This window comes from Festucalex cinctus, chromosome 17 (assembly GCF_051991245.1).
Source record: "Festucalex cinctus isolate MCC-2025b chromosome 17, RoL_Fcin_1.0, whole genome shotgun sequence".
Classification (NCBI taxonomy): Eukaryota; Metazoa; Chordata; class Actinopteri; order Syngnathiformes; family Syngnathidae; genus Festucalex; species Festucalex cinctus.
The window spans coordinates 13,728,658-13,752,647 of NC_135427.1; the positions used below are offsets into that span (position 1 = coordinate 13,728,658).

Sequence of the window (23,990 nt, forward strand, 5' to 3'; positions counted from 1 at the left end):
ACGAAGAAGACCACTTCCGTTTTCCTTTCCTCTCCCACCCGCTCCTCCGCCATCACGGAGTACTGAACAAAAACCAATGTCGATTTAAATGGGGAGAACGCGAAGAGCGGAAGAAAGCCCCTAAACCTTGTGACAGCGCCCAGCGGAGCATGGAGCGCCTCCGCGGGGATTTATGACATCATCCCACAATGCGGACTCGCCAATTCGGCTCCCAGTGTCGCTATAATCGCTAACTACCGCCGCCGCTAATTAGCGTGTGATTGAGATAGCGGTCGCTCTTTCCCCCCCCGCTAGCTCGGTTAGCTTGACAGCCAGTTAGCTGTCAATAGAGCACTCGACCGGCCACTTTTCACTCATGTCGCCTGCAATATTCTGTCCGATATTCACCGGCAGCGTCGGGATGGCGACCAGTTTGAGTCACGGCGTCGACAGGCAGAATGCAGTTTGCTCGCGCTGAGTAGACTGCAGCAGCGCTGGGGGGGGGGGGAGAAAAAGGGGAGTGAGACCTACATTTTTACAGCCAGGCCAGTTAGCTAGCTTTGGCTAGCTACAGTGGATCCCAAAAGCCACGGTAAGAAACGCTGAAAAAACAGAACATTTACCTTTTTTCACTGTAAAAAAAAAAAAAAAAAGATATGTTTGGCAGCAAGAGAAAATACAGTTTTTAACCTGACATTGATGACTTCTTCAGGTGCCCGGATATAAACTAAATGAAAATATATAAAAATGCTAATTTTGCTTACAGGTGCTACAAAATTTTCAATTGTGACCCTTGTCTAATAAAATGTAATTTAATCAAGGATCAAAGTGAGCTTGCCATATTGTATGTATTTTTTAATGACATTTATAACAGTATTCAGGGAAGGCTTGAACCACTTGAACTGTCTGTGTTTCCACCACATTTGCACAGATTCCCGCAGAAACATGCACCTTTTTGTTTTTGAAGGGTCATGGAAAATATCTTGATAAAGAGGGCGTTGTCAAACATAAAGAAGAAAACCACCCCCTGTTGCTGACTTTTAAATGTATAAGAGAAGAATGCTGAGACTTAAATTAAAACATTTGTGTCAAAATGTAGATGTGCAGATAACTGCATGTGTCAAAATGCTTAGCACCAGCAATGTCAGCATTAATTTGTCTGTTGTTTCTCATTGTGAAAGTCTGTTTTTTTTTCCCCCAATGGAAATTTTTTTTTTACACTGGCCCTTTAGTATTTAAAGTCTTTTAAGAGTAAAGGCCATAAAAATCGCTATCAGTGTCACTCGTGCAATATTTATGTGCAACAAAACCCAAGGTGCAATATGGCTTTGTGTAACACAATGTTTCCGTTTTAACCTAATGCCTCCTCTGCTCTTGCTATGTGGAGTTTGCATAATCTATATATGTTTAAAAAAAAAAAAAGTGTTCCATTCTTCCCATAAAGCACGAAAATGTATTTTTTTTAAATAAGAAAAATAGCACTATATAGTATTCTACTTTATAAAAAAAAAAAATATCTAGGCTATTCAATTGTTAGCTGGCTATGGCTTTTTGAATTGTGTGTTTGTGGACTTTACTCAGCCAAATTTATGTTGTTTTAAATACAGAATGAGTCCTCCAGCTTCCTCTCACATTTAACACTTATACTAAAAATAAATGCATGTTAGGTTAATTGAAAACTCTTAATTGTCTTTGGCCTAGGTGTGAATGTGAGCGTGCCGTGAATGGTTGCTTACATCCTCATAGCGCACATCTGTCTTGCTTAAACTGAAAGATTGCCTCAGTTCACCCGTGAATAAGGAAAATCAGTCTAGAAGATAGATGGATCATATTGCGGTGATTGGTGTGTTTTTGTATGAGCTTGACAGTGCGTGTGCAGCATTTATCTGGAAGTGACATCGCCATGGATGGACAGCTTCCCGTTATAATCGAGCTGAGTGCTTGCTTTAGGCTTGGTTGCAAAATTGAAATGTCTGCTTCAAAGGGAACAAACAACCAGCTTCCTCATTAACAGCTCAAAAGCTTTCTTGTTTGATGTCTGTTCATTTCCATGTCATTAGGTGATCATTAAGAATATGCCAATATGTCATCTGAATGTACCATGTACTTTATTTTCACTCTGGACTTTGGTAAAAACCGGATTGATTGATTTGTGTGTATTGTTTTAGAGATAGGTGAGTACAATAGTAATTATTAACACATTTTAATATTTAGTGCTAATAACTTTGATAGCCATTTTACAATGTTGTCAGGTATCTTTCCTGACCACGCTCACCGCGTTGTGTCCCTCCAATCCTGTTGGCCAGGCGCTGGTCATGCCATCGAGTGTGCGGGCCGGGAGCCTGAAGGACCCGGAGGTGGCTGAGCTCTTCTGCAGGGAGGATCCTGAGAAGCTCTTCACCGACCTTAGGGAGATCGGACATGGGAGCTTTGGGGCTGTGTACTTTGTGAGTTCCGTTAGTAGCCAGATAAACATTTGCAGGATATTTTTTTTCTTTATTTTACTTATCAAGGTTACTTTAAACATTTGTCACCATCTAAATCAGCAGCAGCATTTTTGTCCAAAAGATGGCACTACAAGTGTTAAGTGGAAGCTGAGAAGTGACGAATGAATGAATCAACAGCATAGACTGATAACTGAAGATCTGATTTTAATTATGGAGATTTTTTTCCTAGTGTCTGATGTAATGTTGGTGAAATGTTAACTCTCGGGCCTAACGATTAATCATATGAGCTCTTTGAAAACTTGCAAAATTCAGCCTTGTTTCCCCCACCACATTACAACATCAAAGATTAAAACATTTCAGAACATTCTTTTATATTTAATTCATTTTTTTTTATTAATTGGCTGATTAATCAGTTATCTTCATTTTATCCTGCCAATAACTGGAATCTGCATCATCGCGATGTTGCATGTAACACTTGTTGGAAGTAAAAGATGACTTAAGGTGCAAACCTCACATTTATGTAATCATCTGTTTCGTTATTAGGCCCATGACATCCGCACCAATGAGGTGGTGGCCATCAAGAAGATGTCCTACAGCGGCAAGCAGTCCAATGAGGTTAACAGTCAACGACCATCAATCACTCTCATCTGTCGGCCCTTGCTGGCTCACCCGCCGCACTCTGGTTGTGTTTCAGAAATGGCAAGATATCATCAAAGAAGTGAAGTTCCTCCAGAAACTGCGCCACCCCAACACGGTCGAGTACCACGGCTGCTACTTGCGGGAGCACACGGCATGGGTAAGTGCTATCAAACAGATGTGGAAGTGTGAAAGTTGTAAATGGTGCTCTTTATGAGCCATAAATAGCATCACGCACTCACACGTTGTGTTTCTTGCAGCTGGTGATGGAGTACTGCTTGGGTTCAGCTTCTGACCTTTTGGAAGGTAAGAAGGAAAAAAACAACTCTTGGTTACACTACTTTTGCCTTCATATTTTGTGACATCTCTTCACATAGTCCATAAGAAGCCCCTCCAAGAAGTGGAAATAGCTGCTATTACCCATGGTGCACTACAGGGACTTGTCTATCTTCACTCTCACAACATGATTCATAGGTATGCTACTTTTGAATGAATTTCATCATCACTGTCAATCACCACTGTTGTGCTGAGCTGTCATTTTCTCGTATGCTTCCATTCAGGGATGTGAAAGCAGGAAACATCTTGCTCACAGAGCCTGGTCAGGTCAAACTGGGCGACTTTGGTTCGGCCTCCATCGTGGCCCCGGCCAACTCTTTTGTCGGAACACCGTACTGGTAGGATGTAAAAACAAAAAAATAATAAAAATAATGATGTCCTCTTGTGGTCCGTTGAGGATGAATGCGTGTTGGCAAAGCAAGTGATCGTCAAATGTTTGTTTTGGTTCCTCCACTCAGGATGGCACCCGAGGTGATCCTGGCCATGGATGAGGGTCAATACGATGGAAAGGTGGATGTGTGGTCACTTGGCATCACCTGCATAGAGTTGGGTAAGAAGTGGATGCAAAAAAAGTGCTCAGGACCCCGATTTATGTTGTTTTTGTCATCTGTGTTGCGATTTGTCCCTGTGTAGCGGAAAGGAAGCCTCCTCTGTTCAATATGAATGCTATGAGTGCCTTATACCACATCGCACAGAATGAGAGCCCCGTGTTGCAGTCCAATCACTGGTGAGATTTATTTTTTATTTTTTTGGCAGCTAAATGATCACGTCTGATCGTCTTCTTCAAATCCCAACTTTGTTTGTTAGGTCAGATTATTTCCGCAATTTTGTGGACTCGTGCTTGCAGAAGATCGCCCAGGACAGACCTACCTCGGATGTGCTGCTCAAGGTGCACGCCCACACGGAGCTCATCATCCGGCACTTTGTATGCTAATTGGAGCCCCTCCGTTTTTACTTTTTTCCCGTCCAGCACCATTTCCTGTGCAGAGAGCGTCCCATGACCAGCGTGATGGACCTCATTGCACGCACCAAGGACGCCGTCCGCGAGCTGGACAACCTCCAGTACAGGAAGATGAAGAAAATCCTTTTCCACGAGGCGCACAACGGGCCTGCGCCAGAAGGAGCTGATGAAGAAGAGGTACCTTCTCTCTTAACTCTTCGCTACAATCAAAAGAGGAACCCAAGCATCTGCAATAATCTCAATGAATTTCTTACCTGGTTAAATAAAGGAATGAATGAATCTTTAACTCATTCCCTGCCAGCATAGGATAAATTTATATTTGACGTGTTTAGCCGTCAATGGCAGTGAACGGGTTAAAATGATTTCCTTCATCAACACTCCCTTCCTAAAATAATTGGACTGCATCTTCTCAGGACGTGGAGCAGTACATGCTGCGCACGGGCACGGTCAACAGCATGGAAAGCTCCCACTCGCTCCCGTCCATGTCCATCAGCGCCAGTTCCCAAAGCAGCTCAGTCAACAGCCTGGCGGACGGCTCGGACGACAGCGGCGAGATGGCCATGATGCAGGAGGGCGAGCACACCGTCACCTCCAACAGCTCCGTCCTGCACAAGCCGCTGGTCAGTCCCGGCCATGTTTATTACTCTTTGGCGTGCAATATGTCTGAATTGAGTCCCATTGCTGTTTGGCATGCTCAGACAGATGTAAAATTGCACCACCTACAGGAAAAGTCAAGTCATTGCAACACATACGAAAGGAAGGAGATCAGGAAGAAAAGATACAAGGGAAAAAAATGTCTCAGCCCTACTATTGAAACTGACCTTAACCTGTCCGCTGTTGTCATCCTCTGCAGAGCCACGATAACATCTATGACGACCCCTACCAGCCGGAAGTGGACTTGCAACGAGATGCCTCATCTGCCGGCGGAGGTGGGGCAGGAGGAGGGGGCGGAGGAGGGGGCAGGCGCCGCCGAGGCCGTGACCATTTCGCCACCATACGGACCGCCTCGCTCGTCACCCGCCAGATCCAAGAACACGAGCAGGGGTCGGCCCTGAGGGAGCAGATGTCTGGGTAAAGCCACAAAATGTAAAAACAGCACTTTGTGAGGTCGAACGGAAACCCCGGCGTCCAAAAATCGGAATTACACTATGACTCTCTAGCCTCTAAAGTTGCTGGTGTTTGCTCCAATACTTGTTTTCGGTCCGTGCAGGTATAAGCGAATGCGTCGGCAGCACCAGAAACAGTTGATGGGTCTTGAAAACAAGCTGAAGGCAGAGATGGACGAACACCAGCTGAGGCTGGACAAGGAACTGGAGAACCAGAGGAACAGCTTCTCTATGGAGGGTGAAAAATTGTGCAAGAAGCACTCAGCTATCATGGACAAGGAGGTGAGAGGTTATATCACAAGTAGGGATGTAACGATAATGGCAATATCGCGATATTAAAGCTGCCACAATATATCGTTGTGGTCATGTCACGATAATAAAAGCAGCACATCAGTTAAAAAAAAAAAAATCAGGTTGATTTCCATGTGTGCAGTTCTAGGACGCTCTGGTGGCTAGTTTTTTAGTGCAGTTTAATTTTCACAAGGCATGTTTTGGCCCTTATGTTTAAAATCCACGCAAATTGACAGATGAAGGCGCATGTGCCACGTAATGTGCTTGTGAACCGAGTCTTAAGTCTTATTAGAGATTGTAGGATGTTTATTGTACAAAAGCACAATGTTTTTTTTGTTTTTGTTTTTTTTTGTTTTGTTTTTTTTTGTTTTGTTTTTTTTTACAGGATTGTGACCTTTTTTTTGTATAAGCAACCTCCCCACAATATTGTGATAATTATCTTATAGTGGCCTTAATATCGTAATATTGTATCGTGGTGTTTGGATATCGTCATATCACATCCCTAATCACAAGTATATTGTTTTTTGTTTTTGTTTTTTAATGTTTTTAAACTATTGAAAATGCTAAATGCATGTTCAACATTAAAAAAAATAATTTTAAAAAACGGTTATTTGACAAGGTAAAATTTAAATACATTTTAATGTGACAATTTTTTTGGGGGGGGTCAACAAATAAGAAAAAAAAGATATATGCCACTAATATTACATTTTCATTTAAATTGTTAAAGCAAAGAGGACAAATTATGGTGTAGTTGGCCTTTGTTAACCATAAAAATAGAAATTTTGTCATTACATGACATAAGAAGCCTCATTTGCAAATTGATTTTGATCAAATTGTATGTGAAATTGATTTTTTTTTTTGTTCCCCCTCAGACGAAGGGAGTCCTGGCTGAGGAGAAGAAGTTCCAGCAACACATACTGGGCCAGCAAAAGAAGGAATTGACAAGCCTGCTGGAGTCGCAGAAACGACAGTATCGACAACGCAAAGAGCAGCTCAAGGAGGTACAGCACTTGATTTTAGATAATTTCTGGGAGCGTAAACCCAACAACTTCATCTTAATTCGTACTTGTGTGACTCAAGGAGCTGAACGAGAACCAGTCGACGCCAAAGCGGGAGAAGCAGGAGTGGCTGGTGCACCAGAAGGAGTGTCTGCAGCAGCTCCAGGCAGAGGAGGAATCGGGTCTGCTGAGGAGGCAGAGGCAGTATTACGAGCTCCAGAGTCGCCAGTACAAGAGGAAGATGCTGCTGGCGCGCCACAACCTGGAGCAGGATCTCCTCCGAGAGGTAACAGCTTGAAGGAATTTTTTTTTTTTTTTTTTTTATTTTATTTTATTTTTTTTATTTTTTTTTGCAAGTTGCGTATCCGTTCCCTGGGCTTGCCGTTGTCCATCCACAAGTAGTGTAAATTTTATCAGACATTTTTAAATTTAGTCTGTTTTTGTCCAGTTTCAATCACCCCTGTTTTTAACATAATTAGTAAACGACTAAACGTCATCCCATTTTTATTTAGTCCATTTTTAGTCGACTATAAATCTAGTATTTTAGTCCAAGAAAATGTATTTAATTTGGGTAGTTTTCGTCAACAATTGACAATGTTTTAGTTAGGACAATCATTTTACCCTTGTATGTTTTCTGTCAGCAGATAACGTTGAAAATTTCAGGTTTAAAACTATTTCACATATTTTATTTTTATTTTTATTTTATTTTTTAATGCAAGGCAACTTGACACACAATTACAGTATATATCAACAAGTGGCTACTATGGCTCATGCTGTGAGCTAGTAAATTAGCCGTCAGATTAACATTATTGTTGGAACATTTTAGTTTTATAGCCGTTAGATTAATGTTACATTATAACTATAATTGACTTTTTTTGTAACCGTTCATCGTGAATCCACCTCCCGTCAGTCCCATGTGTTTGTGCATGTTACACTCACAAGCTGTAGATTTGAATGTGTGTGTGTCACTGAGTGTCACATGACAGTGACAGATTAGCATAGACAAGATATTACAAAATCATATAGTTTTCATCTTGTTTTTGTTTATGAACTAAAATGTCCATAAATTTTGGTCCAGTTTTTATTTAGTGAAGTACATTTTCTTCATTAGTTGACGAAATGCATACTGATTTTAGTCTGAGTTATTGTTTATTAATGAGGGTTTTATGCTGCATTCGAGGATGGTCGGAAGTTGGACTTTTCCGGGGTGGGGGGTGGGGGGACCCTGACTTAACCAATGGACAAGTGACGTCACTCTAAAACGGTTTCCCCTTTGGAAACAGACAGTGAATGGTAAACACAATTTACTTGAGTATAAAACTAGATAGCTTTCTTCATTCATAAATAGTTGACATAACGCAACGTACGTGACAGTATGCCGCTATCTCCCTTCATTAAGGTATACGGTGAACTAATGAACTGTATGGAATTATTATAAAATAAGATAAAAACAATAAATGAAGCAAAATTAAGAGAAGCTAAGTTTGCCGGAGGTCAAAATGGGTTTTAAGAACCAAAATAAAAAACAATTTACCACTACCACCATTTTGGTTGTTTACTTTCGCCTCAAACACTTTTAGGTCTGAACTGGGAGAAAACAACTCGGATACCATCCTTGAATGCAGCATTAGTCTAGTAGTCTAATCTAGTTTTAGTCCGGTAAAAAATGTGTGTCGCCGAAATTATTTGTTGTTTACTTTCTGTTGACGAAATCAACACCATTCACCAGGAGCTGAACAAGAAGCAGACGCTGAAGGACCTGGAGTGCGCCATGCTGCTGCGCCACCACGAGTCCACGCAGGAGCTGGAGTTCCGCCAGCTGAGCCTGGTGCAGCGCACCCGGGCCGAGCTGATCCGCACCCAGCACCAGACGGAGCTCACGAACCAGATGGAGTACAACAAGCGGCGCGAGCAGGAGCTGCGGCAGAAGCACGCCGTGGAGGTCCGGCAGCAGCCCAAGAGCCTCAAAGTGAGTGACCGCCAGAGCCGGGCGGGAGAGGAGGCCCACTTAGAAACGATGGAGACGAGGGAGGAGGATGGAAAAGCCGCCGAATGTGTGCGCGAGGATGAGTGTCGGGAGATAGAGAACCCGAGCGGAGACCACGATGGGTTAGAAAACCAAATTGTGACTAAAGAGATGCTCGGAGATGCGATTAATCAGGGCACGGAATATTTACATGATGATGCTATGAAACCAAAGAGGTCGCAGGTCAAAGGGGTTGAGTGGGATGCCGAGGGAAGCGGTGCAGAATTCCGAGAGCAGGATGAACGTTCGAGTAGAGACGAGGATGACTCGAGCACCAAATTTGGGAGGGAGAGCTGGCAAGATGAGACAGAAGTTTTGACGCATGACATGAACCGAGAGTGTGATGAGTGCTGGGAGGAGGCGAGGGAGGTGGAAGGCGTTCGGTGGGACGAGGAGGAGGAGGAGGAGGAGGAAGAAAGAAGAGGCGTGGCTGACGGCTGCCCGTCCGAGCTCATCCCCTCGCCGTCTCGCGAATCGCGACACGAGCGTGACGACCTGTCCGAGTTCTACTTCCCCGACGTCCCCGAGGAGCCGGAGGCCGCCCCCGGCCCCCCTCCCCCACCTCCCTCCTCCCTCCCGTGGCTCCTCTCTCACTCGGCGTGCCTGCTGCTGTCGCTGTGGGCCGCCGCCCGGCCCTCCGACCTCACCTTGCTCCTCCTGTGCGTCTTCCTCCTGTCCCTGCGCCGCTCGCCGCCGCCGCCCTCGCTCGGCTCCCTCCTCCTCTCCGCCGAGTTGGCCCTCCTGGCCCACTTCTTCTCCTACCTCCTCCTGCGCTCCTGCTTCTCGCTCTCCTTCTCCTCCTACCTGTCGCTCAGCCGCTGGGCCAGCGGCCTGATGAGTCTGGGGCTGTCGCTCAGCTTGGGGTTGTACTACGTCCCCATGATTTTGGTCTCGGCGTCCTTCCTGAGCTCGCCCTCGCTCTTCCTGTCGCTCTACCTGCTGGTGGTGCTGGTGGTGCGGCCGGCGCGCCGCCTCCTCCGCCGCGCCCCCCGCAAAGTCAACCGGCTGTGCATGCGCGCCCTTTTCCGCCTGCCGCCGCCGCTCTTCGCCGCCTGCCAGTCGCTACTGGGCGGCGTGGCCGAGCGCAGCCTCTATGAGATGTTTCCCAAAGCGGGGCGCAACTGGGGGGTGCGGGGATCCAAAATCCCCGTCCCCCTCAAGAGCCTCCCCTCGCATCAGCGAGCTCGCGGGAGGCGGGCTTCCCAGCCGGCGCGGGCCGTCCTGTGGGCGAAGCGGTTCGTCCGGCGCCCGCTGGGGGTCCTCGCCGACCTGGCCAACTCACTCATGCTCGGTTTAGTCGGGCGGCTGGTCCAAAAGCTCCCGGGCGGCGTTCGTCTGTGGTTGAGCCGAGTCGGGGTTTTCAAGAAGCGGCGCCCCAGTAGGCTGCCTCGACTTCTGCCCCGCGAGGTGAGGGAAGCCAGGCTGAGGGAGAGACTGAGGCGGGAGAGGGAGAGGCGGCGGAGGGAGGAGCGCGAGAGGATACTCCGCGACGATACCCGGTGGGAGTGCGGTCTGAGGAGGACATCCTCGGGGAGGTTTGTCAGGGGGAAGGTTCGGCCGTGGAGATGAGAGCAGAAAAAAAAAAATAGGCGGCGCTTAAGTCAGATGCGTGCCCACGTGGGTGATAATTGCAGGTCGTTCCATCTTTTTAATTTGAGACACACAAAAAATGAAGAATGGTTTGTTTTTAAAGGGTTACTTGACTCATTGAGCCATTTTCAACAGTAAAAAGTTAATATTTTGTCTATAATTAATGTGGTAACTTCATTATTTTTTACGTACAATTAATACCTTTTAAAAAGTAATTCTTCTACTTGCTGTCAACTGAAGATGACATCACCTGTGCTGAGGAAATCGGTAACGACCACTCAGGTCACAGTTCGCTGACCAACCTCAGAAAACAGGCGAACCATGATTGGTCATTACCTACTTCCTCAGCACAGGTGATGTCATCTTCAGTCGACAGCAAGAGAGGAAAAAAAAAAAGTTTTTAAAGGGATTAATTGTACATGAAAAATAATGAAGTTATCAAATTAATTCTGGACAAAATATTAACTTTTCACTGGTGAAAATGGTTCAATGAGTCAAGTATCCCATAAAAAAAAAAAGTATTTAAATGGTCAAAGTTATGTCGTTAAGCTACGTTAGCTTGTTCGCCAGCACTCTCAGTATATAAAAAACAAACGTATTATTTGTAATCGTCTGAAAAGATCGAGCTTTTTATGTTTTATTTTTTTTCAATGAAAAAATTTAAAAATAACAAAATTAGCCTTTTATGTATTGAGATTTTTTTTTTTATAACTGAAAGAAAGAATTCGACTGCTTCCATGCCCGCCCCTCCCAGCCTGGAGGCTGCCACATTAATCATTTATTTTGCTTTTTGTAAAAGTTTCTCACCTTTATTTTTTGTTCTTAATTTGTAAGACAAGTTGAAGTTTTTATAACCGTGTCTGTGCAATTTTTTCCCCCCTTATTTTGGTGTTTTAACTTTATACTTGGAACAAATAATGACGGGTGTTAAACGCGGACAACAAAGTTCGTTTCCGTGAACAGCAAACACTAGCTAGCATTAACGTGCAATAAACGTCACCGTCAAATCTAGTGTGCAACATATCAGATACTATTTGAGTCCAATTTGAGTTTTTATTGCCGTTGATGCAATAATCTTGTTCAGTTTTACCATGTAAACAGTTAGATGCGTTCTTAGTCGTCACATGAAGCCGTTGAGTGCCTTTTAAATATTTGCACAAAAGCCTTAAAATATTATATGGAGACATTTAAGTGAAGTCTATAACAGAACATATTTGAACTATAGTATTAAGATGTTATTATATGAAGCCATGTTGACAATCTTTTGCGCAGAAGATTGCGTCCAAAGACTGAAAATTCTTGAATGTGAAATTAGATGACGTCTGACGTGAAAGTGATTTTGTGTCATTTTTTCCAAAGATTAATAACAAACGTCCATTAAGTCGAACCAAAACAAACAACCAAATTCAGTGAACCGCAGCTATTTGTGATGGAGAAAATCTGTGAGGAACCGACACCCTCCTTTAAAAGACCCTATCAAGTGAATTCAGATTTGTTTTCCGGTTTGAAGATAATTAATCAAAATGTACAAGGCCAGCAACTATTTAGTACGCATTACTGGTACTAGTGTTGGGTTGATTTTGCGGCTGTTTAGAACCTGGCTAAAAATGTGCAGTTCACCCTGTTCATGCATCTAAAGAGTGCTTCGTCGTTGCCGGAGTGCGCACATATTACAGAGGCTTGTGGAAAGAGCAAGGAAAGGAATTTGTTTGTTTATAAAGCACAACTTGACTGCCAGCCTGTGCGCTGGGGCTTTCGGCTGGTGTGGCCACATTAGAGCGCCTCATAGTTCACAGTGAATTTGCGCACGTCACTATGAGAAGGACGGAATGGGGGGGAAATGTAAAAACTTCTTCCATGTGGTGTCAAATTTACAAGACTTGTTGCTTTTCACTTCACAGGGTCTTTAAAAGTTATGTTATTGCCGATAGGTGCCACAAGATGGCGGCCACGGACTACTTTTGTTTTGATAAATCTCAACTCATGTCAACAGTTCCTTGGCACTAAGAGCATACAAAAAAAAAAGAGGAATTGTCAAATTTTGAATGGCAAATATGCATTGGTTCACTGTAATTGAAATGAAGGCGCTTAATTTCAAGTTTACGGTGCAACAGGGTGCGTTTCAAAAGAAGTTCAAATGTGTCATGCACGTTAGTGGGGACACCTTAGCAGTATAGGATATAGATTTTTTTGTTTTTTGTTTTTTTTAAGCAAAACTCCCTCAGGGGAAACAGTTTGAGATTTGCTTTTTTTTTTTTTTTTTTTTTTTTTTTTTTTTTTCACATCATATTTAATTTGACTAAGTTATTTGCCATTGATTTCCATTTGTGTTTTGAGTTGTCCCCTGTTCCTCCGTGTATGTTTACGTGTTTGTATTGTGCGGATGACACATCACTTCGACTTTTATACCTAATTGAAGCAGTATTTTATTTTTATTATTTTTAAAGAACAATACTGCGTTGTTTGGCAGCCTCTTGTTCTATTTATTCACATTTGGCTGTGTTGCTCACATGCTTTAAAAAAAATGTCATATTTTTCTTTACACCAAAAATAAATTCAGCTGTGTTGAACACATTGTCTTTGTTTGTTTTTATGATTTCAGTTCCCTTTGTTTGTCATTTATGTTCTTCCCCCAATACCAGCCGTTTTGTCATCATGGTCACTTTTTTTTGTTTTTTGTTCATGTGTCAAGGCCCTTAATACATTTACCAATTTGCAAACTAGTTTTGTGTGATTTATGTAATGACATTTTTTCTATTTTTATGGTTAAAGACAAACTATACTATAGTTTGTCATCTTTACTAGAAAAAAAAAAAAATATATATATGTAACACTTTCTAATTTAATCCTGCCCACTGAACATTGATTGCATTTGTTTATCACTTTTATTTAATTTGCAACATGAAAATTTATTTTAAATTTTACGTCTTTTTTTTTTTTTTTTAAGAAAATAAAATTTTTACAATGTAAAAATGAACCATTTTGCATACGCTTAACATTTTCAATAGTTTTAAAACACATGCAACCTTTTTTTGTAAAAGTAAAAACCATTACATTAAATTTTCATATTACATTTTTTAATTTAAATTAATTGGAAATAAAATACTAAATATGAGTAAAATAAACTCAATTTTGATTTTTGTAGAGAAAGCAACAGCCATCATGTACACTAATTTATATTAAGATAATTTTACACGTCATTTCGTATTTCACACTCATTTGGAACGATCTATTGTTATCAAATTGGAATTTATAAAAACACAACGGGACCATGGCGATATGGTGATCCATCCCCATGAACCCTGATGTGCGCTGGACCTGGATCTCTTCCTGTCTCCCTCTCCCTCCCTCTTTCCCGCAGTCCAAAGAGCTGCAGATCAAGCGGCAGTTCCAGGACACGTGCAAGATCCAGACCCGCCAGTACAAGGCCCTTCGGAACCACCTCCTGGAGAACACGCCCAAATCGGACCACAAGGCCATGCTGAAGCGCCTGAAGGATGAGCAGACGCGGAAGCTGGCCATCCTGGCCGAGCAGTACGACCACTCCATCAACGACATGCTGTCCACGCAGGCTGTGAGTCGGGCCGGGGACGCCGGAAAATCTCGTTTTCGTTTGATAACGAGCTTGCTTGTCTCCCTCGTTAGCTGCGATTGGACGAGACGCAGGAGGCCGAGTACAAGGTGCTGCGCATGCAACTGCAGCAGGAGCTGGAGCTGCTCAACGCCTACCAGAGCAAGATCAAGATCCACACGGACACGCAGCACGAGAGGGAGGTCAAGGACCTGGAGCAGAGGGTCTCCATCCGGCGCGCACTGCTGGAGCAGAGGGTCAGGGCTTTGTTGACATTTTCACCATTATGTCATGTAGCTTTAAAAAAAAAAAAAAAAAAAAAATAGAAATAGAAATGTTACGTTAAATATAGCCTAGCCAAACATGTTTCATATCTCCTTTTCTTGTCATGACGAAAGCTGTCTGTCATAGCGGTGATAACTTTACGTCCTAAACTAGTAAAAGGTACCAGGCTACTTCCTGGTCACTGTCTTCACAACTTGGGCCAAATATCGGCAATTCTGAGGACTTACCAGTACTTACTAATGACTTGAAAATGGTCACTGTTGGGCGGAAACCTTCGAATGTCCAAACATGGACAATTTCTCTTTTGTCCTTTACAAATTGATACTATTAGCCTGTCCCCACGTCAGTTATTTTAAGTGTTATTATTACCAATTTAAAGTGTTGAAAACAGCTTGAAAACTTTACTCATTCAAACCCAAAATGTGTAAATACGTATTGTAATACTTTGTACTTCACTCCCAAAAACGTAATTATACGTATTTGGGTTTTTTTTTGTTTTGTTTTGTTTTTCCTGCAAGAGCAGACAGAAGGCATTGAAACAGAAGAAGAGGCGGCTTAAAGCAATGGTAGTTATTATAGTAAACGGCCAGCAGGTGGCAGCAGAGTATAAGAGATCAGTCATGTTGCAACAAGCTCTTTTTGACTGTTTTCACCAGCAATGTGAATATTGATCAAACTTAGATATATTCTAATGCTAATTGCTACAAAACGGAAACAGATAGAAATAAACGTTTTTTCCTGATGAAAGAAGAGATTCTAATCTGTCTTTTGGTAGGTTCCATATTTTTGTAGTAATAGTACACAATATTCTGTGGGCCTTGCAAAATCAGTCTAATTCTAGTAAAACAGCCAGGAGTGATGGGGGTTGCTTCAGTGTGAATTAAATGTTATTCCCAATTTAAAGTGTCGCAAATAGCTTTAAAACTATTACATTCACTTTAGCGCTTGAAGTCTTGTAGAGCTCCACCTCTTCCCCCACACTGTGGGCAGTGATGGACAAATGAAGCATCATGAAACACTTGTGATATTTTTTTACTCCTCTAGATAGCACTCTTGGTTTAAGATGCAGCCTTTTATCTTGGAGTCAAGAGCACCATCTAGAGGAGTCAAAAAATATCACAAGTGCTTCATGAAGCTTCATTTTCCCATCAGGGAGCCGTTCCAATATGTCTGAGGAAACCCGTTCTGGTACAGAAGGAACTAGTTTATTCTTTTATTGCACTCCACTTGTTATTTATTGCATCACTTATGGCTCTCGGACCTTTGAACAAGAATTTGGAAAAATGATGTCACCAGCATGGGTCTTTCTTTAAGGTTAAGACTTAATTCGACTTCCACGGCGTCACGGTTGCCCTCTGGTGTCCTCAGATCGAGGAGGAGATGCTGTCGCTCCAGAACGAGCGCTCCGAGCGCATCCGCACTCTCCTGGAGCGTCAGGCCAGCGAGATCGAGTCCTTCGACTCGGAGAGTTTACGCCTGGGCTTCAGCGGCATGTCCCTGGCGGGCGACGCCTACTCCAAGCAGGGTTACCCCAACGCGCCGCCGCCGCCGCCGCAGACCCCCCGCGCCGCCAGCCACTGGAGCCACGGGGCGGGCGCGCCGCCGCAGCCGTCGCGACGCAGCCACAACAGCGGCGGCGAACGAGGCGAGCGACGCGGCGACTCCTCGTCCTCGCACCTGGCGTTGGCCCTGGCCATGGGGAGGGAGGCGCACCACTCGCCCCACTCCTCCTCTTCGTCGTCGTCCTCCTCGTCTTCCTCCCACCACCAGCGCCACCATCTCCCGCAGCACTACCACCACCAGAGCACGCCGCAGTTGTACCGCGAACGGGAGCGGGAGCGGGATCGGGAGCGGGACCGCGAGCGGGAGAAGGAGCGGGACTGGCCCGGAGTGCGAGGGGTCGGCGGAGATCTGGTTCACCCGCTGCCCTTGCCCTTTTCCCACCACCTGCCCTCGCGTTCCTCCTCCCAGTCCCTGGCCATGCTACCTCCGCCCCCGCCGGCCCCGCCATCCGTCTCCGGCCCGTCGTCCTCCTCGTCTTCGTCCTCGTCCTCGCAGGGGGGCGTCTACGGGGGCATTCGCGCCGCCCCCAGCCTGATGGCTCTGAGGAACAGCCCCCAGCCTCTGAGGAGGACGGCGTCCGGCGGGGGTCCCGGGGCCGTGGTCGGCCCCGACGGCGTCCTGAGCCGGAGCACATCGGTCACCTCGCACATCTCCAACGGCTCGCACCTCTCCTACTCGTAGGTTCGTAAACGTTTTGGGTGCATTTTCTCATTTTCCAAACTTAAATTACTAAAATAGTTACTTGTTTGTTTGTGTATAGAGACTACAGTTAATCTCCACTATATACAGCTCTGGAACAATTAGACCGAAAAAAAGAATCAGTGAGCTTGAATGTATTGTATGAGTACCACTAGTAGTAAGCAGGCTCCCTCTAGTGGTGCATGAAAGAATCACTTCCTAAATTAACTTCCAATTGGTTACATTTTTTTTATTTAACTTTTATGTGCAATATGTTTTAATTGAATCATTAAGTACAGTTATTTTTCCTTTTTGGGTTTGGTCTCGGTGTAAAATGTTTACAATTGGAATTTGGGAGATGTCAGTGGTTTATAGAATAGAACAAAAAATTGTAATTTTACTCAAAAAAAGGTAAATTGTTGAAACTGATCATTTCACAGTGGTCTCAATTCTTAACAGAGCTGTATATACCCCAAAAAAATTGCGAGGAATAGATGCCCATCCAAAAAGTTTTGGAATTGCCAAAAGATGACACAATATGGCAACAAAGCACTTTTTTTTTCTTTTAGACAAGGCAATGTCCTGAATAAACGAGGCTCCTCCCCTCACTTTAACATTTCCTGGGCTCAAGATGGCGCCAAAGCAATATATATATATTTTTTATTTTTATTTTTTTTTATACCTCACGTGGCATTGCCGTGAGCACAAAAACAGAATATTGGTGACTTTTTCTTTAGTCTCTTAAAAAAAAAAAAGTCTTATTCACAAAAATAGGACGTAAATCATGTAATATGACCCTTTTGTTCTATTTTAAAAAATACAAAAAAATTGATGGTAAAAAAGTGGTGCCTTGACTTGCAAGTTTTTGAGACAATGCGTTACTTGGCAGGTTTCTTGCTTTAACTTGCGGAAAAAAAAATTGAGATACGAGCGCCAGTTGGTGTCAGTTTGGCAAATAGTGAACGGTTCTTGAAATTTGAGGCTCCAAACTGTTGATTATGACACCCAATGAATGTTTGTTTCAAACTAAACAATAAATAAACACGGTTATATGTTTATGAATTTAAAACGACTCATAACTTTGCCTCAGTAAAGTCTGCTAGCATCATGCTAACACACAACGCAAAAATTCCATAGACGAGCTAGCGAAAAACGGCAAATAATCGCAGTGATATAATCATAGAACAAATTCAATTCATATGTCAAGGCACCACCGTACATCACAATCTTACCTACGTCATTATTTTTTGGGAACAACCGTCGAAGGCTAGCCCGATTTAAGACAGTAGCTAACACAGGCTAATGCTAACGTTTGCGCAACTGGACACGAGGCAAAGCCAGGCCGCTTTAGTGAGCTCCCGTTAGCCACTCAGGGTGGGAGAGTTGAGAAAGGAATGTAACACCACACAACAAGCAAAATAGTGTTTTATATATATATATATATATACACTTTGTAGAACTTTTTCTCTCTTCCTTATATGAGCTGCACATTTGGCAGCCGTGTCTTCTTCTATGATGTTCTATGCTGGAATGGAGAAACCAAGAAGACAGCACAGGAAAGGACAAGAGCCACTTTTTTTTTTTTCTTTGTTTGTTTTTTGGTGTACACACTGTACTTGTATGTAGTGTCCAGATATATAAGCGCCGCTAATTCAAAATAAGACTTGAGACTATTTAAAAAAAAAAAAAAAAACTGTAGTTATTTAACGTTTGGTTCATTTTTTTGTATTAAGTGTGAGGGTTAAAAAAACAAACAAACAAATGTTGCTTGGAACGTCACCAAGGCCTTTAAGGGTTTCTTAAAGGGATGTCATGTCATCCAAATGTTGTATTTGATGACCAAACCTGAATGTTTGTAAAGCGGAGAAAGAAGCAGTGTACAAATAAGGAAGGTGATATGAATAATTCAGGCATACATGACTTATTGAGTATCTTAACGTGTAGGCGTCACTTCAGTGCATGAGCTCGATGTGCAAAATAAATAAATAAATACATTCGTAAGCGTCACCAAACATCATTTGAAATGTAACGTAAGCCGTCTCACCGCCACACATTTTTGGGGATTTTTATTGTACATATTTATGTGGAATATTATAAGCCGGTTTTATAGAGTTAACGCAGATGCCGACGAGTACTTTTGATATACGGTACTGTATTTCAAATAAGTGTCGAATTTCACATTTTGAGAGCCTAACGACTCCAAACGCGTTTTCTAGAGTTGTCGATATGAACATAGGCAAACCTGATTGTAGCTGTCGTCGTATCATGTTCTCACTATTTCCAAAAAAAAAGAAGAAAAATCTGTCAGGTATGGTTTGTGTTGAGATGTTAACGGTTATTAATAAGGGATTATTGATAATTGTTAATGATTTATGTGTGCGTGTGTTGAACAGTGAAGTCTTGTTATGATGCCACTTTTTTTTTTTTTTTTTAAGACAATAATCAAGACACGACAACAACCTGTTGCATATACATGAATACGTTTTCTGTTTGATTTCAGGTGTCATTCGGACACACGTGAGGTCGTTTGCTAGATTTAGCTCGGCTTTGACTTGTTGAGCATCGTAATCGTCCGCTGGAAGCCTTTGAACAGCCTCAAGTATGTACAGGTAAATAAATAAATAAATAAAAAATCATGTGACGGCTTCTCAAACTGGCGCCGAATTTTAATCGGGGGCAGTAAAACGTCTTTGCAACGTGAAAAACTTCTGATGGCCTCATTTCCGTCGGAATGATACCAAAACAAAATGGAAAACATATTTATGTATTTATATTAGTGGTGCTCCAATCAATCAGCCACCGATCAAGATCGGCCATTTTCCCTGGGAAAGAAAGTGTGTCAATCAGTGCCGATCACAAAATTGGATCAAACTCAAGGCCCCGCCCCCTTTACTTAAAGTTGCACGTTACAGAGCAAACTGAATCATAGTTATGTCAATTTGAAATAATCTACGGTTTTTGTATTTTAAATGGATGGAATTTTTTTTTAACATTAATTGAAAAGATAACTGACCGATTCATTTGTTAGCAAGCAGTTCTAAAATTGAAAATCGTCAATATAAAACACTGATCGGAACTCCCCTAATATACACTACACCCAGAAATTTTGATATTTTTGGGGTTTGACTTTATAGGGTGAACCTAAAAAGCACTATACAAGAAAAAGTTGTTTGACCCATAAAAAAAAATCGAAGAACCTCCACTTGTATGCCTTTCTGTGACTCTTCCAGTTAAACCAGGAAATGTTTTGGTAAGGTCAAATTATTAAATTGCATTTTATGTTCACCGTAGAACGTCACCCCAAAACAAAATATTAGATTTTTGCGAGTAGTGTAAACAGTATCTACAGTCGAGCATAAGTTGACTCATGTGAACTCTGACCTCCTCTGATTTTTTTGTACAATTGGCCACTGGAATGTAAAGGCTGTTTATTTATTTTATTTTTATTTTTTTTTAAGTGTTTTTACTTCGATTCAGGACTACATATAGAAAGCACAGGATGACTTGAGGACATGTGAGTGTGGTCAGGGTTGTCCTCGACTGAGCCGCTAGCTTGCTAGCTTCTGAGCTAGCGGCAGTGACGGAAGCAGATCAGTCATTTGTTGACGTCACTTGTTGACGTGTGGTGACCCTGCCGAGGCCCAAAAATTTCCCCTCCTCACATGGTAGGCCAAAATCCTCCCAGGAGGCCTCAATGGAATCCGAAGTGGGGCATTTCATCGGCGCCGTTGTTCGTTTTGACTCGGAAACACCAGCTCAAGACAATTCCCCGTGGAAAGCTTCAGTTGAGTTGGAATCTCGGTGCATGCATGCGGAAAGACGACTCCGAATCGAAACAAAGACTGGCAAGTTGGCAAATGCTTGTTTGTGTTGGTGGGGAAAGTGTGGCAGTGTGAAGCGGGCGAATTGTCAGTGTGGAGGTTTTCTTTTTGAATGTTTCAATCAAGCATTCCGGGTTGAGGGAGGAAAAGAACTTGTTGGGAATGAAATGGGGTGCTTTAAATAAAAAATAATAAATTGATATTAACACAATTCTTAATTAGAAGTCTTTTATAGAGATAGACTGATGTTTGTTTGTTGTTTTTTTTTTATTATCAGGGCTGACACTATGGAGCCACAATAAGATTTGGCATTAAAAAAAAAAAAAGTTGTCATTGTGAAAAAGCTGCATTGGCATTGAAACAAGTATTGGCATTGTAAAATAAGAATTGGCATTGTAAAATGTTGTATCGAAAAATAAAATACTAACATTGAAAAAACCCTATTTTCTTTAACCATATTTCTTTGTATATGATGTATTTTTCAATGCCAATCTGCAGATTCTTTTTACGCTTTGTTTTTTTTTTTTCCGGCTTTTCCGGAGAGGAGAGCGCCCTCTCTCGGCTAAAGGCAATACCTGAATTCCCTGTGGCATATATTATACATATTTAGCTAGCATGCTTTAACTACAGAAACATTAACACTGACGCCACCATGTTATATGTAGAAAAAAAACACAGACTTACAGGCGGTTTAGGAGTTCCTGGTCAACTTTTGTATCCATGAATCTGTGACGATATGCCACATTTATATTATATATATATGTATATGTGTGTCATATGACACCGATTATTAGTAGTCAACGAGGCTGATAGCTAATATTTTAAGCAGATATTTAAAAAATGTATCATTTAATCGTTTATTCATGGGGAAAAATAAAGGTAAATATTGGCATCTTTTTTTTTTTAATAAAAATGACTGTTGTAATGTCTTAAAACATTTATAATTTCCTGGATTTCAAAATGTAGGTCAAAAAAAAAAAAGAAAAAAAAAAGAAGTAATTTTAAAGTTCTAAAAAAACAAATAAAAATCAACTCCCAAGGTTATCAGTAAGTCTTAAAAAGTTGACTGGAAACACCCCTAGGCAGCGCATCTTATTTTGAAATGACTTGGTCAGAACCATCAAAAAGCCCAAAACGGGTCACAATACTGCCCATGGGTTAAAATACCATAGCTTCCCTCCCCTTAAACTTTCATTATTTGTTTTATTGTCAAACGGTTTAGAAGGTTCCCAGGGTTAGCAGCATCTCATAAAGTTAACTGAAAAGTTAAATCAACAGTTCCCTGAGATTAAAATGGCTTTAGCTTTACCTTTTATTGGCAGATTTTGAAAGACAAAAATATATATTCCTCAAAATGCCCAATAATCGGTCTATCCCAGATCTTTTATTCAGTTATTGAGCTGTTGTAGGTTCAAAATTTCATGTTTTTGTTCAAAAACAAGACAGTGGATCTGAACAGGAATTTTATTTATTTGCACAAACAAATATAAAGAGGACAAGACAGACTACAGCCTGGTACATGCAAGGATTTTTCTTTTCTTAAGAGATCTGACAGATCCCCAAACACTTGAAGAGGATCTTTTTTGCATGCGTGTACCAGGCCTAACGGAACAGGACAACAAGGAAACGTTTGCCTCTTTAATACTCTTCGCCCTCTTCGTCGTCATCCCCCACGCTGTCGGTGCCCACCTCCTCGTAATCTTTCTCCAGGGCGGCCATGTCTTCGCGGGCCTCTGAGAACTCGCCCTCCTCCATGCCCTCGCCCACGTACCAGTGCACGAAGGCGCGCTTGGCGTACATCAGGTCGAACTTGTGGTCCAGGCGGGCCCAGGCCTCGGCGATGGCGGTGGTGTTGCTCAGCATGCAGACGGCCCGCTGCACCTTGGCCAGGTCGCCGCCGGGCACCACGGTGGGCGGCTGGTAGTTGATGCCCACCTTGAAGCCGGTGGGGCACCAGTCCACGAACTGGATGGAGCGCTTGGTCTTGATGTTGCTGATGGCCGAGTTGACGTCCTTGGGCACCACGTCGCCGCGGTACAGCAGGCAGCAGGCCATGTACTTGCCGTGGCGCGGGTCGCACTTCACCATCTGGTTGGTGGGCTCGAAGCAGGCGTTGGTGATGTCGGCCACAGACAGCTGCTCGTGGTAGGCCTTCTCGGCCGAGATGACGGGCGCGTAGGTGGCCAGCGGGAAGTGGATGCGCGGGTACGGCACCAGGTTGGTCTGGAACTCCGTCAGGTCCACGTTGAGGGCGCCGTCGAAGCGCAGCGAGGCGGTGATGGACGACACGATCTGGCCGATCAGCCGGTTCAGGTTGGTGTAGGTGGGCCGCTCGATGTCCAGGTTGCGGCGGCAGATGTCGTAGATGGCCTCGTTGTCCACCATGAAGGCGCAGTCAGAGTGCTCCAGCGTGGTGTGCGTGGTCAGGATGGAGTTGTACGGCTCCACCACCGCCGTCGACACCTGCGGCGCCGGGTACACGGCGAACTCCAGCTTGGACTTCTTGCCGTAGTCCACCGACAGGCGCTCCATCAGCAGCGAGGTGAAGCCGGAGCCCGTCCCGCCGCCGAACGAGTGGAAGATGAGGAAACCTTGGAGGCCCGTGCACTGGTCCGCCTGGAAACAAAAAAATGGCAGCTTGAGAGTCGGCGTGGGCCGACCACAAAAAAAAAAAAAAAAAAAAAAAGACTTACCAGTTTGCGAGTTCTATCAAGGACCAGGTCGATGATCTCTTTCCCGACCGTGTAGTGACCACGAGCGTAATTGTTGGCCGCGTCCTCCTTCCCCGTGATCAGCTGCTCAGGATGAAAGAGCTGGCGGTATATTCCCGTGCGGATTTCATCTGCGGACCACCAAAAAAATATTTTGGGACAATCAGATTTCAGGACCAGACGATAACATTTTTCCTCCAATTGGCTGATCAGAGCAAAACAGGTGTCGTGACGGGTTGTTGATACCGATGACGGTCGGCTCCAAATCGACGAAGACCGCTCTGGGGACATGCTTGCCGGCACCGGTCTCGCTAAAAAAGGTGTTGAAGGAGTCGTCGCCCCCACCGATGGTCTTGTCGCTGGGCATCTGGCCGTCGGGCTGGATGCCGTGCTCCAGGCAGTACAGCTCCCAGCAGGCGTTGCCCATCTGGGCGCCTGCCTGGCCCACGTGCATGGAAATACATTCACGCTAGAGGAGGAAAAGTGTCAGACAATTAGTCAGTTTTTATTTGATAAATTATAAATGTTAACAGTAGTTACTTAATATGTATTCATTTATTTATTAAATAAATCACTTTTTTTTTTAATTAATGATTACATACAGCTTACACGATCCATTTTGGTTCTTACAAAAAGCGTTTGCCGTCACGTGACAGTTTCATCCAATCCACTGTAACCAGTAGTGATTCAATTCCACCAATCAAATTCAACCAGAGAAGTCACATGACCGAACAGCAACGTTTTCGAAGTGACTCATTTACAGCCTACAAGAACTCTGAGCAAAGTTTTACAATTGACTTAAATTTATTATAGCACTGAAAACGTACTCGAGTAACGTTTGAAGACTACTTTTTTTTTTTTTTACTTGGTTTCGTCATCCAGAGTATTAGGTACTTTTTTTTTTTTTTTTTTTTTTTTGCTTCCTGTGCCATTGTGTTGCGTTCAAGGACACGCGGCTATCTGATGACGCTGCCTGCTTGAGGCCCTGTGT

At 43.2% G+C, this 23,990-nt stretch overlaps 3 protein-coding genes across 7 annotated transcripts in view; 2 read left to right on the forward strand and 1 right to left on the reverse strand.

Moving 5' to 3' along the window:
• Window positions 1-20,488, forward strand: taok2b (TAO kinase 2b). 2 transcript variants are annotated; one of them, XM_077502710.1, is made up of 20 exons: window positions 1-571; window positions 2,286-2,426; window positions 2,970-3,041; window positions 3,121-3,222; window positions 3,323-3,368; window positions 3,440-3,536; window positions 3,623-3,736; window positions 3,857-3,948; window positions 4,032-4,125; window positions 4,206-4,287; window positions 4,369-4,536; window positions 4,773-4,979; window positions 5,213-5,430; window positions 5,570-5,747; window positions 6,629-6,757; window positions 6,837-7,040; window positions 8,484-8,723; window positions 13,732-13,944; window positions 14,016-14,198; window positions 15,595-20,488. In XM_077502710.1, the coding sequence occupies exons 2-20, from the start codon at window positions 2,295-2,297 to the stop codon at window positions 16,468-16,470; spliced, it is 3,447 nt and encodes a 1,148-aa protein (XP_077358836.1). In that variant the 5' UTR covers window positions 1-571; window positions 2,286-2,294; the 3' UTR covers window positions 16,471-20,488. The 2 variants fall into 2 exon arrangements, with proteins under 2 accessions (XP_077358836.1, XP_077358835.1); XM_077502709.1 differs by lacking the exons at window positions 13,732-13,944; window positions 14,016-14,198; window positions 15,595-20,488 and having other exon boundaries at window positions 8,484-13,190.
• The window catches only part of mazb (MYC-associated zinc finger protein b (purine-binding transcription factor)), a 16,750-nt gene continuing 12,889 nt past the window's right edge, over window positions 20,130-23,990 (forward strand). For all 4 annotated transcript variants that reach the window (XM_077502711.1, XM_077502716.1, XM_077502712.1 and 1 more), the window contains exon 1: window positions 20,130-20,312. In XM_077502711.1, coding sequence (XP_077358837.1) covers window positions 20,130-20,312 — 183 coding nt within the window. The remainder of the gene's footprint in view (window positions 20,313-23,990) is intronic.
• LOC144004960 (tubulin alpha chain-like) overlaps window positions 21,739-23,990 on the reverse strand; it is a 3,540-nt gene continuing 1,288 nt past the window's right edge. The window contains exons 2-4 of the mRNA XM_077502718.1: window positions 23,246-23,468; window positions 22,982-23,130; window positions 21,739-22,904 (exon numbers count right to left, since the gene is read on the reverse strand). Coding sequence (XP_077358844.1) covers window positions 21,927-22,904; window positions 22,982-23,130; window positions 23,246-23,468 — 1,350 coding nt within the window. The 3' untranslated portion in view covers window positions 21,739-21,926. The remainder of the gene's footprint in view (window positions 22,905-22,981; window positions 23,131-23,245; window positions 23,469-23,990) is intronic.

Bases quoted from the DNA above. Each gene is read 5' to 3' on its own strand.
- taok2b (XM_077502709.1), top strand. From the start codon at position 2,295: ATGCCATCGAGTGTGCGGGCCGGGAGCCTGAAGGACCCGGAGGTGGCT. The intron at 3,737-3,856 runs GTAGGATGTAAA...TCCTCCACTCAG, and splicing joins TTTGTCGGAACACCGTACTG to GATGGCACCCGAGGTGATCC. The intron at 3,949-4,031 runs GTAAGAAGTGGA...GTCCCTGTGTAG, and splicing joins CATCACCTGCATAGAGTTGG to CGGAAAGGAAGCCTCCTCTG.